General features: G+C 55.5%; 1 protein-coding gene across 1 annotated transcript; it reads right to left on the minus strand.

The window, feature by feature from the left end:
- Positions 1 to 8,501: 8,501 nt before the first annotated feature.
- TAMALIN (trafficking regulator and scaffold protein tamalin) lies at positions 8,502 to 16,288 on the minus strand. Its single transcript, XM_020884707.2, has 8 exons — positions 15,952 to 16,288; positions 13,814 to 13,863; positions 12,159 to 12,213; positions 11,951 to 12,053; positions 10,755 to 10,848; positions 10,590 to 10,656; positions 10,158 to 10,224; positions 8,502 to 9,712 (listed from the first exon to the last, which is right to left on the minus strand). Exons 1-8 carry the CDS (start codon positions 16,201 to 16,203, stop codon positions 9,213 to 9,215), a joined length of 1,188 nt encoding a protein of 395 aa, XP_020740366.2. The 5' UTR covers positions 16,204 to 16,288; the 3' UTR covers positions 8,502 to 9,212.
- Between the last annotated feature and the right edge of the window lie 28 nt (positions 16,289 to 16,316).

Here is a 16,316-nt window from a genome sequence, read left to right on the forward strand (position 1 = left end):
CTCCAGGCAAGAACACTGGAGAGGGTTGCCATTTCCTTCTCCAGTGCATGAAAGTGAAAAGTGAAAGTGAAGTCGCTCAGAGGAAACTGTAAGCAAAACAAAAAGACAACCTACAGAATGGGGGGGAATATTTGCAAATGATACAACCAACAAGGGGTTAATTTCCAAAAGTATACAAACATCTCATATAACTCAATAGCAAAAAAGCAAACAATCCATTTGAAAAATGGGCAGAAGATGTAAACAGACATTTCTCCAAAGAAGACCTACCGAGGGATAACAGACACATGGAAAGATGCTCAACATCACTAATTATTAGAGAAACTTAAAGCTACAAGGAGGGACCACCTCACACCAGTCAGAATGGCCATCGTGAAGAAGTCTACAAATAGAGAAATTATCCTTCGATTAAAAATTTAAAAAAACTTTTCCAAGTCTACAAATAAATGCTGGAAAGGCTGTGGAGAGAAGGGAACCTTCCTACACAGTTAGTGGGAATGTAAATTGGTTCAGCCATTATGAAGGGCAGTATGGAGTGTCCTTAAAAAGCTAAGAATAGAGTTTCCACATAATCCAGCACTTCTAGGAATATATGCAGGCAAAAGTATAATTCAAAAAGATACATGAGCTCCTATGTTCATAATAGCACTATTCACAATAGCCAAGATGTGAAAACAACCTTAATGTCCATCAACAGATGAGTGAATAAAGATGTGATGCATACATAATGGATACTATTCAGCCATAAAAATGAAGTATTGCCATTTGCAGCAACATGGATGGACCTAGGAATTCTCACACTAAGTGAAGTAAATCAGAAAGAGAAAGACAAATACTACATGAAATCACTTATATGTGGAATCTAAATTTTGACACAAGTGAACTTACCTATGAAACAGACTCACAGACACACAGAACAGACTTACGGTTGCCAGGAAAAGGAGATGGGGAGAGATGGATTGGGAGTTTGAGATTAGCAAATGCTATTACTATGCCTCTCCTTCCAGATGCTATTATATATAGAATGGATAAACAACAAGGTCCTACCATATAGCACAGGAAACAGTATTCAATATTCTGTGATAAATCATAATGGAAAAGAATATGAAAAATAATGTATATATATGTATAACTGGATTCCTTTCCTGTATAGCAGAAATCAGTTATATATACATTCTTTTTCATGTATGGGCTTCCATACACAGGATTCCCTGATAGCTCAGTTGGTAAAGAATCTGCCTGAAATGAAGGAAACCCCGGTTCCATTCCTGGGTCAAGAAGATCCCCTGGAGAAGGGATAGGCTACCCACTCCAATATTCTTGGGCTTCACTGGTGGCTCAACTGGTAAAGAATCCGCCTGCAATGCAGGAGACCTGGATTCAACCCCTGGGTTGGGAAGATCCCCTGGAGAAGGGAAAGGCTACCCATTCCAATATTCTGGCCTGGAGAATTCCATGGACTCTATAGTCCATGGGGTTGCAAAGAGGCGGACACGACTGAGTGACTTTCACTTTCACTTTCATGGCAAAAATTAACCCAGCACTGAAACTCAACTATACTTGAATAAATTTTAAAAATAAATCATGTTCAACTCTTTGTGACCCCATAGAGAGTAGACTGCCAGGCTCCTCTGTCCATGGGATTTTTCAGGCAAGAATATTGGAGTGGGTTGCCATGCCTTCCTCCAGGGGATCTTCCCCACTTCCCTACCCAGTGATTGAACCCACATCTCCTGCGTCTCCTGCATTGCAGCCAGATTCTTTACCACTGAGCCATGGGGGAACCCATGTAATGTAATGTAATAAGAAGTGCTATGAAGAAAAATAGAGCAGGTAAGTAGTTAGAGAATGACAGACGTGGTGATGAAGAAATAGACAGGCTTCTCTGAGGAAGCAACAAGGTAGCAGGAACCCCAGGGAAGTGAGGGGGGAGCCCTTTTCTGGGGAAAAAACTAACGAGGCCGAGGATGACTTGGATGGCACTAGAAGGAGCATTTCTGGGTGGGCTGGAAAAATAATAAGACCCACGTGGCCAAGAGTGGTGTTGGGGTTCAGCAAGTTCAGAGATGGAGAGTTCTCCCTTTCTTAGGGTTATGCCACAGTACAAGGGAGACATCAGACCCGTGCTCCAAGAATCAGACGGTTGGAGAAGAGCCTTTAGCAAAACACAGGCAACACAGTAACACCGGCTAACAAGTTCTGAGCTCTCTCTGCCCAGGGCTTTCCCGCAAGCCTGTGAAGTGGATATTCCTGACATTATCACCATTTTGCAGAGGAGGAAAATGAGGCTGAGAAAAATACAGGTTATGTGGCTTGCCCAAGGACGGAAATACAAAGTCTCTGAGAGAAGACTTGAATCAGGTTTGTCTGACTCCAGAAGCCAGGCTTTTACAATGATTTGTGCACTTGGGAAAAAAAAGATAGGACATAAAACAGCGTGCAGAGTATGGCTACATTTGCATTATATATATTTATCATATATTATATGTTTATTATATAAATATATAGTATGCATGCATGCATGCTAAGTCACTTCAGTCATGTTTGACTCTTTGCGACCCTATGGACTGCAGCCCTCCAGGCGCCTCTGTCCATGGAATTTTCCAGGCAAGAATACTGGAGTGGGTTGCCATGACTTGCTCCAGGGAATCTTCCCCACCCAGAGATCCAACCTGCATTTCCTGCAGCTACTGCATTGCAGACGGATTCTTTCCCACTAAGCCACCAGGGAAGCCCAAAATATACAATATATAATAAATATATTTAATGCAAATGTGACCATATATATATATATAATTTTTTCAAAAGACTGAAAAGCAATGCATCAAAATGTGGTGATCCCAAGGGATGAGCTAAGTCTCTCCTTGCAGAAGGCGGGAGAGGACGTCCTTAGCTTTAACAACAACCACACCTCATTTTCAGATGCTCTTTCTCAGTTTACAAAGTGTCTTCTTTCACAGTCCCACATTTGGACTTCATGACTGCTATTTCACAGGGAAGGAAGCCAAGTCCCAGGGAGGCCGCGACTCTGCCTCAGACAGAATGTAACACAGCTGGAGCCAGGACCGACATCTGCATAGTCGGAGTCCTGCAAGGGTCAGGTCAAGGAAAGAAGAAAAATGGCAGAGAAGTCAAGGAAGGTCCAAAAACAGGTGGGCCAACTGGCAGTGGAAGGACGCGGCGACGGAGGCGAAGCAATTCCCGGATCTGCCCAGCAGAGGGCGACGCCGCCCCAAACTCCGCAAACCTTCCGGGCCACACCCCCCTCCCGGACAGCCCCTCCCCAGATCCAGGGAGTCGCGAGGTGCGCAAGGGGCGCCTTCCCTCGATTCTAAAGGGTCTGCCGCCCTTGGGGTTGGAGAGGTGGCGGGTGCCAGTGGGGCAAGGAATGAGGGGAGGACACGCAGGAGAGGTTGTCGGGGAGAGGGGGATGGTGTGGGCGTCCGCGATGAGGTCAAGGGTGCTGGGGAGCCACGCGCCGCGGCGGAGCGAGGATGGCCGTGGGCGGGGGACAGGGTGCCGCGTGTCTGTGGGGCTTCCTGAGGCAGCAAGATTTGCTGCTCCGGGGAGGCGGTTACTCACTCAGGCTTTACCACCTGCTTCCCTCCCAGCTCCCAGCCAAACGCAAGCCAGAATCCCCATCTCCACCCCCACTTCAGCTAATGGCGGCTGCACCCCCAAGGCTGGGACCTGCCTCCGCAACTCAGCCCTCAGCCTCTCAGCTTCAGGGTGGAAGTGCCCAGCTGACTCCAGTTCGTCACCGAAAGTGGCACTCCAGCCCCCACCCACTGCAACCAAGCCCAGAATTTGAAGGTCGGCTTTCGACAGCTCATGGGGCCGCCCCCCCCCCCCCCCCCCAGCACCACCACTGGTCTCACCTCCCGCTGCTGACCCCGAATTCTGGGCTAGACATGAATCCCTGCTCTGTCCCCCACCTCCTGTCCGCTCCCCTCCCCTCTGAGCATCAGCTACACCCAGTCAGCCAGCAGGTCCTGGATACCTGTGTGGTGTCCCTATGCCCCACTCCAGCCAAGGTGGGGACATAGATGGGCTCTCCTTGCTCTCCAAGCGCTCCCAGCTTGTGGGGAGCAGCTACCTTACACCCCCAAACTTACACCATGAAGTGGGAGATGGGAGGCCCAGGACCTCAGCTCCCGGAGGATGACACAGATGTCGGTACCTCAGGGAGGCCTGAGTTCAGTGTTTGGTGTGCCCTGCAGAGAGGGTAAATTGGTTGAAATCAGTGGAGTTGGATGACTTATAGGTTCTGAATTCATCGTTCGTTCGTTCAGACATACCTGCCTCCAGTGTTTGAATGCCTGCTCGGTGCCAGCCCCAGCAAGGGTGTCAGAGAGCTTCAGATGGTTTTTGAGGTTCAAGGAGGGTCCGCTTTGGGAGCATGAAGGCAGGGCTGAGCAGGTGGGCTCTAAGATGGGGAGCTGCCTTCAGGGCATCTTAACTGAGGAGAGAACCCTGCCACTCTGCCCCATTGCCTTTGGGGAGCTCTGGGCTGAGAGGTGCAGTGTTCTGAGGTCACCACCAGGGGTCAGGCACACTTGTTTTCCAGCTTCTGTCTCATCTATTTTATTCTATGAGGAACCTTCCTGGTCCTTGGTCTTTTCTCTCTCACTTCTCTTGACCCATCACTCCGTCCTTTAGGTCATCCCTTCCAGCCTTCAATGCAGGACCAGGCAGCCTCCCAGCGTGACAGCCTGACATTTTCCCCGACACTTGAAGAGTCCCACAGCCTCTCTCACTTCCGCAGCTTCATGAGTGAGTAATGGACTGGTGAGAAGAAAGTGTCTTCTACTGTCTCACCTTTCCCCTCCTGCTCAAGTTCAGCTCAAGTTCTCTGGTTTTGTCTCCAGAGAAAACAGGAGTGTTTATGGATTCCCTCCTTCTGACAGTTTTTCTTGTGTCTGTCCACAAAGCTCTTCTCTAAGTCCAAGTTCCTTTTGTGACTCCTAGAACCCAGTTCCTAGAGCTCCTCTGCCCCCCTTAACTCTAGGACAGCACCCAAATCCATGGACCCTTGATCCTGTGGTCCTGATCACCTCCTCCCTTTGCTGCCTGGCACACCTCAGCTCCTGCTCTCTCAGATTCCACCTTCCATTTACCCTCCAGGCTCCCACCTTGCTCCCCACAAGTGAGGCCCACAGCTCTGGAGGTTCAGCTCCTCAAAATGGTTCCTTGCCACCTTGACCCCGTCCTCACACTCCTTCCTCCAGAAAACATCCCTCTCCCCAGTCTAGGCTCAAGAGATAGATGGATCTGAGAGAATGCAGGCTCAGGCAAGTACCAGCTGGGCTACCTTATCTTCTCTAATACTCAGTTTCTTCATCTGGAGAATGGGCTGTCAGATATGCTGTGAGGCCTGAGTAAGGTGACGGATGTGGACATGCTTAGCACAGTGCTGGTTCCTAGGTGATGCTCTGGGAGACAGACTCCTGTCCTTTCCTTCAGGACTGCTGACACCCCCACTGTCCCCCAGCTCCAGCCTGTTGGCAGGGACCTGCCCTTGTCTCTGTGCACTGGCTGCTTCTGCTCCCCCTGCCACCCCTGGGCAGAGCTCTGGCCTGGAAAGAGGGGGATGAACCAGAGGACTCCGGGGCACACAGCCCCCATACTGAGGGGATGGGGCAGATGACGGCTCTGTGAGGACCTCAGATCTGAACTCCGTCTGCAAGGCTGTGTCCTCAGACTACCATGCAGGAGGCCTGGAGTGGCATCTACTCTCTTCCTCCTTGAAATTATTAGGGGCCCCTCCTGGCCTGGGGAGGAGGGGCTCCTGCAGAGCCCCCTGAGGCTTTGAGAGGACCAGAAGGCTGGTGGGAGGTGAAGGAGGGGAGGCAGGGCAGGGGGAATACCGACCACACAGTATTCCTAGTCCCTTCTTTCCCATCCACCCCCACCCCTCCACCAAACACGATCCCTGGGTTAATTTTTAGCATCGCAGCTCGCACATTAGTCACTCCCCGTCACCCACCTACACGGCAGGAGGCTGCTGTGCCGGCACCGTCATGGCATCAGCTGAGAGGTGGGATCCAGCCCCGCCCTGGGCACCTCCTCAGCCTCCTCGGGGTGCACACGGCCAGTCAGGAGCCCCCTTCAGCCTGGGTGAGGGGGACTGACATCACTGCCAACACTAGCTGCAGGGTGGGGGAGTGGGGAGCAGGCTGGTAGGAGAGGGGCTGGGAATCTGTTCTGGGAGGAGAAAGTCAGGGAGGCCCTGGCAGCCCCCCAACACCAGGAAGGTGCTAGGCGATGCGCAGGCAGCTGGGCTCCTGGCAGCCTGGGGCTCTGGGAACAAAGGTGTGAGAGGGCCCCTCCCCTAGACCTGAACCCCTGGGAGCGGCTGTTTGTCATCACAGCAGAGCAGCTGTTCAAACAGGGAGCTTGGGGAAGCTCCATTTTCTTAATCAAATGTTCTCCCTCCCCAGGACCAGGGAGGGCAGGGTGGCCAGGAGCAGGTGCCCCTGGCTGGAGCCAACACCCAGCCCCAAAGGGATTTGGTGATTGGGTACAGAGATGCCAGCTACAGATGGAGCAGGGGAGGGGCCTCCACCCCACCTTCCAGGACTGAGAGGTGCGGAGGTGGTGGTCACCCCTGTGCAGGGTTGGTCCCCAGGGGACATTCTGGTGTCTTGAGCCGCTGCTGTGGCCAGGCTGTGTTAGGCCCTGAAGGTACAGTGTAACACAGCTGAGTTTTCCTGCCTTAGAAAGGCAAAAGGCAGATACAATAGATGTCAGTATAATTACCAATTGAGAGCAAATGCTATAAAGAAAAACAAATAGAGGTCTCAAGATAAATAATAATGGGGACAGGGAACTACTTTTGATCAGATCAGGGAAATCTCTTCTCCTCAAGGAGGTGATATTTAAGAGATCTGAGGTTGGAGGCATCAATCTTACAAAGACTCTTCCAGGCAGAGGGAACAGTATGGGCAAAGGCCAGAGGCAGAAGAGCTTGGCATATTTGAGAATAGAATCAGAAAGAGCAGTGTGGCTTAAATATGATAAGTGACATAGAGGGAGAAACAATTTGAGCTTGAAAAGGGTAGGGCCCGGATCCCAGAGAGCCTCGTGCAGGGCATCCCAGTACAGTTGCAGAGGTTGGGCACTGCACGGAGGCTCACAGTTGCCAAACTGTTCAGTCTGTGTGGCTGCCGTCAACCCACAGAAAGGGATGCCTTTTCCTAATTTGTCTTCCCAGAGGGACATGTTATGGAGTTTGGATTTTGGATAACATGATAAAGAGTTTGGATTTTTTTTTTTTTTTTTTAATTCCAGGGGAAGCCATAATGGGTTTTAAGCAGAGAAGGGTTGTGACCCAATTTCCTTTTTGGAAAGATCACCCCAGCTGCTGTGTAAAAGGATGGTCCGAGGGTGAGAGGGGAAGCAGGGAGCCCCTTCAGGAACCAAGTGCCCCGGTGCAGGAAGGCGAGCATAGGAGGTGGCCTGCCTGGGGGAGGGTGCCACTGAGACCTCTCAAGGGCACCCTTGTATGATGGCCACTGCCACGGAGGACCACTGCTAGCACAGGAGGCTCGAGTCTTGGGCCCTACTCTGCCACTTACTTGTGGCCCCTAGACAGCTCACTTGCCCTGGGTCACCTCAAAGAAGGTGGTGACCACCTTTTGCAGACGCTTTGAGCACACACTGTGTTTACTGAGGTTCTACTATGTGCTAGTGTTGAGCATGAAATAAAGCAGTAAGACAGGAGAGGCTCCAGAGTCCTGCTCTCAAGAGTGTTCAGCCTGTGGGGAGGGGAGCCAGGCAAAAACCCAAACCTGTTCAAGTCAAGACAGTTTCAGATGCGGATGAGTAATATGATGCAAATAAAACAAGGCTCGGCCATATTTTAGACCAAATGGGAGGGCCCTGGAGAGGCCATGCTGCATACCAAAGGCGCCAACTGTGGACAGAGGAAGTCCACAGAGACACTGAGGGCAGGACACCTGAAGTGTACTGTGGGCAAGGTGGCCGGAGCAGGGAGCGAGAGGGGAGGCAAGATGAGGCAGGCAGGGGTCAGATATGCCTCCGTAGGAATTAGGATCTTATTCTGGGAGTGATGGGACACCTTTGAGGAGTTCTAGAATGAGTGACCAGTGATTTGGCTTGTCACAGGTTGGGTGGATGATGGCTAGGGACTCCTATGCAGGAGGCCCCAGATTCCTAGGAGAAAGAGCACCAAACAGTTGTTTACACAAGGCTAGATTTAGAGAAACCTCGACCCCACCTGTTGTGGTATTTGGGGAGGGGGCAGTTCCAGATGCATTAAACAAGAGGCCCAAGTTCTGAAGCAGTGTGGGGCCTCTAGTTCAGGCCCATACATGTAAGTCAGAATCCCCCAGTCTGTTTCCCTGGCTGCAGGCTCCAAGCAAATAAGATGTAAAGTATAGTGTGTGTGTGTCTGTGTGTGTGTTGAGGGGCGGAGTGGTAGAGTCAGAGCTTGCTGGAGCCCAATCCTCCCCCTCAGGCAGTCACCACACTGACACAGATGCAAAAAACCGTCCATTTTATACAGTTTGTGGTTCAGAAGCAACAATATGCAAAACGGTGGAACAGTCTGTACTGCCTCACCCCACCCGGATGTGCCCATTCCTATCTCCCAAGGGCAGAGGACCCAGGACCCCCGCCCAGGAGGACCCCACTTAGTTACAGGCCCCTAGGGGGGCCAAGCCCTTAAGGGTCAAGGCTGAGAGGGAGGGAGACCACACCTTGGGCCCCTCAGGCTCCCACTGGATACTTGGAACTGTGTCTGTGTGGGGTGGGCAGGGGAATGACCGGGCGGAGGCCATTTATCCGCAAGGCCAAGGGTGGGGAGCAAGTAAAGCTGAGGAGAGGGCTTCGTGGGACAGGGTCCCCCCACCTGGAGGAGGAGTTTTCCTGGACACCCCACAAGGCACTACTGACCCAGATGTAGGACGGCACGTCCCATTTTGGGCCCCCGAACCTCTCCCAACCCCGAACTCTCCGGTTCGCCTGTGCCCACCTCCCAGTGTAGTTTGGGGGAGGACGAGTAGAGGCCTGGGGCTGGGGTTCACCACTCTGCAGAGACTAGCCAGGACCAGCTGGGGTTGCCAAGGACCCTCTCCCGCTGCTCTGGGCTCTTGGGGTCCCCGTGGCGGCCGAGCGACCGCCCCCGCCCCCTTTTTGCACTGGCTGGAAAGAATAAATAAATAAATACGTTCCCCCGCCCGCCCCCGCCCCTACAGCTGGCTCTCCTCCTCCTCCAGGGAGCGATTGAGTCCGGGGATGAACTTGAGCAGCCGCCGGCGGAAGCTGCGGTACTTGGTTTTGCGCAGGCCAGGGCCGCGCAGGGCCTGTTCGCGGGCCTCAGTCCAGAGCGCGCTGCCGCCACCGCCGCCGCCGCCGCCCGCGGGGCCGGCGCACCGCACGCTGGCGCTGCGGCTCAGCATCGCCCGGGACCCCGGGGCCGGAGCGTCGGCCGCGCCCGGTCCCGGCAGGCGCGCGAGGGGCGGCGGCGGCGGCGGCGGGGCCGCAGGCGTCTCAGCGCCCCCGAAGAAGCACGTGTGGTAGACTGCATCGTCCGAGTCGCCCCCGGTCCGCCGCGCTCCCCCGCGGGAGCCTCCCGGGGCGGCCAGCAGAGGCCCGAAGGGCAGCGAGCCCGGGAGCAGGCCCGCGCCGTAGAGGCAGGAGCGCACCGACTCCAGCGTGTCATAGATGCTCGGGTCCTTCACCACAAGACCTGGGGGCAGAAGACACGGGGCGGGGGCGTCAGAGGGCACGGATAGGGGGCCTCGCCCCTTCTGGTTGACCATCAGTGTGGCCCTTGGGCAAGCCAAAACTTTGAACCCTACTTCCCCGGTCTGTAAAACACGAATTATACACTCAGATCCTTATGAGGGTCGCTTATGACACAAGAGTCACGAAAGGGGCCTGAAACACGCTCTTGGAGCCTTGGTGTTCCCATCTGTAAAATGGAGATGATTCTGTGTAGTACTTTCCTTCAGGGCACTATTGTGAAAATGAAAATATGTGGGCCCCAGCTCAGGGCAGCATTGTACCCAGAGTAGTAGTTCGGCAAACCTTTCTTCACCTGGAGGGGGAAGTAACCCACTAGTTTTGGGGGAAGCAGGTATGGGGGTATAGGTAGGGGCACAAGTGGCCCTTCACACCACTGATCTACTCACCATGCACCAGCCGCTGCTCCTGCACCATTAGGGACCTGTATTCTCCCCACTTCTCATACAGGGTTTGCTGCAAGAGACACACCCACCTCACTGTCAGGAGTCAGCAAGAAACGAACCAGAGAGGCTACAGACTGAGGGATCGGGGAGTACACAGAAAAAACCTGAAGGTTAAAAGGAGGTTCAGGCAGATAAACGACCCCCCAAAAAGAGTGGGAGGACTTCTCTGGTGGTTCAATGATTAAGACTCTGTGTTCCCAGAGAGGGAACTAAGCCTCCCATGCCATAACTAAAGATCCTGCATGCCACAATGAATATCCCACATGCCACAACTAAAACCCAGCACAACCAAAAAACAAAAAACCAGTGGGACCTGCAGGGGCAGGGGTTTGGGAAGAGGAGCCTGGCGGCTGGATGGTTTCCAGGCTGCTTTACCTTCAGGTACTGCAGACGAGCCTCCAGTTCCGCCTTCCTGATTGATGTCCCGTACAGAGTTTCCAGTCTGAGAAGGCAGGGGAATCAAAGAATGAGTGGGCCCACAGGGTGGGGAAGAAAGGCTGGGCTCAGGAATCCCCTAGGGACCACAGCACCTGGATGTACCTGAGAACGTTGCCAGACGCCTTAATAATGTCGACAATCTCCCGGTGTCGGATGCCTTCCACATTCAGGCCGTTGACGCTGGCGATGGTGTCCCCTGCCAGGCAGAGAGGGGATCAGCATTTACTCCACTGGGCATGCGGAAAAATTCCAGCCCCCTACCTTCACCACAAACCCCAGAGAACTCTCCTGAGCTCCCCACCTCCGCTCATGGTTCTGGGGCAATCTTGTCCAGACCTGGCACCCTAGCATGGGGGCCAGGGCCCTCAAACACCCATGTCCACATCTCACTCTCAGGAAGCTCTGTCCCCAAAGGCTGGGCCCTTCCAACAAGCCTGGGCTTCCCCCATAGCTGGTTATTTCGGTCCAGCCCACAGGCTGCCACCAGCGTGACCCAGCTGAGACAGGAAGGCAGGAGGGTGAGGAGCACCACACCGGGAACTAACACTGGCCCCCAAGCTTGAGGCCTCAACCTCTGGCACCCTAGGCTGCTGCAGAGCCTCCTGACCTCCAGCAGAGCAGACCACCCTCTCTTAGGACCCACTGCCCAGTTGGAAAAGGAAGTGTGGACCCCTGTGGTGGCTACCATGGGGATGTGAAACTACCCTGCAAAGTTGCAGTACACCACTTAGCTACCAGAGGCTGCTGGTGAATGGGCAAGGAGATGAGGGCTTCAGGAAGAAAACAGTGATAGGATTGGGTAGGAGGGGTGGGGGTCAGTTTGTGCAGTCTCAGGCTGCCCCTTCCTGGGACTTGGGGCTCTAGATTTGGCCAGTCCCAAAGGTCTCCTACTGGCAGCACCATGTCCTTGTTAGAGGAAGTATCACGGGTACCCCAGTATTGGGCCAGGTTGGGAACAAGATGGACTTGCTCTCTCCCCGACTCCTGCCCATGCTGGGTTGCCAGATCGCCAGGAGGAGCCAGAATAGCCGTGGCAACATCTGCCATTTACCAGGCAGGCCCTGGCTTTGTGCCCGGGAAAGCCCCTTACCACACTGATGTGAGGACATGTTACTGCCCCATGTTACTGTAACATGTTACTGTACAGATGGGAATATTCAAGATCATACAGTAAATGGTAAATTTGCCTTGATCCAACTCATTCTTCTTTCTGGCCTTCTCTAAATAGGAGGAGGAAGGGGAACCGATTGGATTTCTTGCCCCCTCTGCTTGCCCCGTGTCCTGGGCTCAGGCCCCACCTGGTGTGAGCCCCGCCAGCTGGGCAGGGCTGGACTCATGAACCCGGCAGACGAAGGTCACCATCTCCACGCGTTGCTCCTCTCGGTGGTGAAGGCCATAAGTCTGTAACAGGCAAGGGGACCCTCAGCCCAGGGGTGGGGCAGGATCCAGCCGTCCCTCAGACCAGCCTCCCAACCCTTCCCTCCCTCTGCACCCAGCTTCTCCCACCTGGATCTCAAAGCCAAAGGTCTGGTTCTCCTCCTTCTCCAAAGTCAGCACTTTCCTGCAGGAGACACAGGGGCCATCTCATCAAGTCCGTCAGGATTAAAGAGGAGCCTGGCGGGCCCATAATGTGGCCCTCTGCTGATGCCAGAGTCTGCTCTTGGAACATCCAGGCAGGGCTCACTGTCTCCAATGACAAGCCACACTCATCCCAGGCTGTCGGGATGTCTTTCCCCATACTGAAATCAGCTTCATCAAGCCACACAAAATCAATCCCCTCTGGTGGGGAACACACTGCAATGGCCAGCCCCCAGAGCCAGTTGAACTAGCTGAGTTTTTCGGCCACACTCCCAGCTTCCTAGTGAGCCCCAGAATACTACTGACTGACTAGCCGAGGCCCCCAGTTCGGCCCCTAGTTCGGCCCCAGACAGCCTGGAGCGCTGTTTGCTCCAGAGCCTTGGGGAGAGGGCTGGCCCCACCCCCAGAGGCCAGTCACGAGGCTCAGCCCGGACCCCAGCGGCTCCTCCCAGCTGTGGTGAGGCCAGCCCACCAGATGTGAGGGCTGGGGGGAGGGGAGCCTCGAGGCCGCCCCTTCCCGCACTGAAGGCCTGCCCACTGGACACAATGGTCTGGAGCAGCTCCAGATCCTCGCCTGCTGGGGGAGCCCAGAGTTTCCTCTGCCCACTCCCACCCCCTTCCTTCCCGCCCCGCCAGAAGCCGAGTTGAAGCAGCCTCCAAAGGCCCCTTCAAGCCTCTCGGCCTCAGCAAGGCCCTGGAGACCCAGGCCTCTCGGTGCCCAGCCTGACCCACATACCCCCACAAATGCTGATCGGCAACTCCCTACCCCAGCGCGAGCTCCTCCCTGCTTTGAAAGCAGGCCTTTCCCCCTCTGTGTGTATTCGGCCGGGGGTGGGGGTGGGGGGCAGGGTGACTGTGTTTATTCCAGTGCTGTCTGCTTTTCTAAAAGGGTTGGCAAAGTTTTTCTGCAAAGGGTCAGACGGTAAATATTTCAGCCTTTCGAGACCTGAATTATTTGACAGCCTCTGTCCTATATTGTTCTTTGTCTTTATTTTTACAACCCTTTAGAAATATCAAAACAACTCTCAGCTCAAGGCCAGTCTGGCCAGCAGGCCACAGTCTGCTGATCCATTGCAGAAACCAGGCTCACATCAGGATGGGACACAGGCACAGTAGGGCTAGTCCTTCTGCCCTCACCTCAGGCCCTTCCTTAGAGGCCACCACGGATGGGACCAGCAGAGCACTGAGGTTTTGGGTGCAGGGCCAGAGAGTCGAGCAGCTGGATGCAGCTTGCCACGGTTTGGGCCTTCAGGGTTTGCTGGGCTGGGAAGGCCCAGGGGAGCCCCCCAAACTTCTCCTGCTTCCCTGCTCCCAGATCCAGATTTCTCCAGGGAGGGGTGACTGGCAGGGACTGGGGGTGGTTTAAGGAGCACCTGATGACTCAAAAGTCCCTCCCTCCTTCCTCCGCCACCCCCTTCACACAGCCCACACCCCCACCTGCCCCTCATTCCTGGTGAGGGCACCGTGCTGAAAGGGTGGGAGCGTGACTCCCCCTGGGTGGGCTGCGATGCTGTGTCATGCTGCCCCCTCCCCAGCACCGCATCCTTTGGACCAGGGCAGAGGCGGGGGTAATGGTGACTCACCGCTGCTGCTCAGGGCTCTGGCTGAGGTTCTTCCAGCGGAATCCTGAGCCCTGGGTGGGAAGGAGAGTCAGGAAGAAGCAGGTGAGAGGGAGGTGTCCTGGAGCAGATGCTGAGAGCCCTCCTTTGGGGGGTTCCTCACCTGGGCTCAAGTCCTAGACCCAGCATCTCACTTCCTGCTGCCTATCTGTCCTGTTCCAGCTCCATACCTGCTCTGGTGCTGGGGTAACTAACCCTGCAGAGTGCCACCACCAGTATCACTCCACAGCTTTCTCCCTAAGCTTTATCCCCACAACTGGGACCTTGGGAACACAACAATCTCCTGGGCTCCAGATGCATGAACCTCTAAGTCCTGTCCTGGTTCCTAGTCTGGAGGGGGTGGGAGTTTTCATGACTCTAGGTAAAATAGCCTCTGCCCCCAGAGTGCATGTCTGCAGGGGCTCGGCATCCTAGACCCCAAACGGTGAAGCAAGGGCTCTTCCTATTCAGATATTTTTCAGAGATATTATTCAGAGAAGGGCAGGGGCCCCTGGGCTTGTCTATCAAGACATTTCAGAGCCCCAAGGCCAGTCAGATCTCTCCTAATTTCTCAGTCACAAAGAGTGGCTTGCAGGAGCTGGGGTCAGGGGCCCTGGTCTAGAGGGCTGGAATCTCAGCTTGATCATGGAAAGGTGGGGGATAGAGGGGCCAAGCCCCTTCCCTCAAACTATGCAGTCCAGCTGCAGGTGGCCAGCTGTGCCCAGCTCTACCTGGGTCTCAGCATTGTGATACATGTTGCAGCTTTCTGGGACAAAACAAAAACTTAGATCTCAGACTTGTTCTTAAGTCTCACTGCACTCAAGGAGAGAGATGGGGAGGTTTTGTTATCATTGCTGTTTGGTTGGTTTCGTTTGGTTTTTGGTGTGAGGGATGACAGAGCTGAGGGAACCCTACCTCTTTTGAGTCCTTGAGAAACTAAAGCAGTGTCTTTCCCTCCCTAAATGACTGATGCTTGGAAGAAGCCCAGTTCCAGACCAGCCCTTGTCCCGTGTGCCCCAAACAACCCAGGAGTTTCCTGGTCAGTGCACTGGTTAACCCTCCCCCCAGGCTACCCCGAGGCCAGGAAGAGAAGTAAGCCCTCCTTCTCTAGAACCTTACAGACGGGCCTCAAGGGTGGGGACAGTTCCCAAACGGGCCAAGGAGGAAGGACTGGGCAGCATAGAGAGACCCCTTTGTCTTTCCAGCCGATTTTCATAAAATGCAAATTCTCAACAAGCTGTTCATTGTGTTGGGGGGGAGCCAGGGGCCAGAGGAAGAGGAGGGGGGCTGAGCTGGGAAAGGCCACCAGTCCCCTCTCCTTAACCTGAGTCTTGAGTTTTCTTTCTGAGCGCTCGAGTCCCCCTCGGGCCAGAGGAAAAGCCCGGCGGAGGGGGAGACTCCGAGGGCGGGCGCGGCCCGCATCCTTCCTGCCCAGCGGGCGCCCTGCGACCCCTCCCACCGCGTCCGGTCGCGGCTGACGTCCAGGGAGCCGTGGCCTCGTGCCCCGCACCTCAGAAGTAGGGCGAGGCGGCTGAGCCCAGGAATCCCGGCGCCCCCTCGGAAGGGTGAGCTCTCAGAATCGGCGGCGCCGCGGGCACTTCCTCGGCGAGAGTCCCACCCCGGGCCCGCGGACTCTCAACTTGACTGGACTAGCGGCGGAACCCCAGCTCGAGGCCTCTTGCTCCCACGGGAGAAGCCCGGGCGGGGGGATCCTGGGGACCTCAATACTCCTGGACGCGGGGAGGCGGGGCTGGGGCGGGGTGCCGATGGCCAGCTGGGGCGAGGGGAAGGGGACTCGGGGAAGCAGCAGGGAGAGCAGCGAGACCGGGCGGCGTCGCGTGGGGAGTGGAGAGCCACCCAGCTCGCGACCGGCGTGGAGCCGGGGAGGGGCTAGTTTGCGCCTTCCGAGCAGAGGGTCGAGGGGACCCAGCAGGATCTGAACGTGTCCGTGGGGGTCAGAGGGCGGGGGAGGAACTGGGGGACTCGGGGACCCCAGGAGCATGGTGTGGGTGGGGATCGGCAGGCGTCCATGGGGACTGTGGCGGGTAGCTCTGGTCTTGAGAAAGGGACACCACAGGGTACCGGGGGCCGAGGGGGTCCGCGGGAGTTGGGGAGGTACGCACCTTTCGGCGGGGCAGGGTGCCCCCGGACACCGCGAGCGCGCGATACAGCTCGGCGGGGTGGTAGTCCTCCAGCGCTGCGTACAGCTCGTCCCCGGGGGTCCCAGGGCTGGCGGCTGCAGCAGGGGGGCCCGAGGCTGGGGTCGGGGTCGGAGCAGCGGGAGCGGCTTCCGAGTCAGGAGCCCGAGCGGCGGGGTCTGGGGCGGCCGCCGCCTCCTCTTTCTGCTGCAGCTTCCTGAGTCGGCGAAGGGTCATGGCTCCGGCGCCCCTCTCTGGCGGCGCTCTCTCCGCGCGGCGGGGCTGGCGGTGGCTCTAGGATGCCAGCCTGGAGGGTGGTGGGTCGCCTCCCTTTATAGGCTCGGGGAGCG

This window comes from Odocoileus virginianus, chromosome 24, assembly GCF_023699985.2.
Source record: "Odocoileus virginianus isolate 20LAN1187 ecotype Illinois chromosome 24, Ovbor_1.2, whole genome shotgun sequence".
In the NCBI taxonomy this organism is placed as follows: domain Eukaryota; kingdom Metazoa; phylum Chordata; class Mammalia; order Artiodactyla; family Cervidae; genus Odocoileus; species Odocoileus virginianus.

Excerpts from the sequence above, each read along its gene's own strand:
- TAMALIN (XM_020884707.2), bottom strand. The coding sequence starts at position 16,203 with ATGACCCTTCGCCGACTCAGGAAGCTGCAGCAGAAAGAGGAGGCGGCG. Across the intron at positions 12,214-13,813 it reads CAGAGCCCTGAGCAGCAGCG|GAAAGTGCTGACTTTGGAGA; the intron begins GTGAGTCACCAT and ends TGTCTCCTGCAG. Across the intron at positions 12,054-12,158 it reads CCTTTGGCTTTGAGATCCAG|ACTTATGGCCTTCACCACCG; the intron begins GTGGGAGAAGCT and ends TGCCTGTTACAG.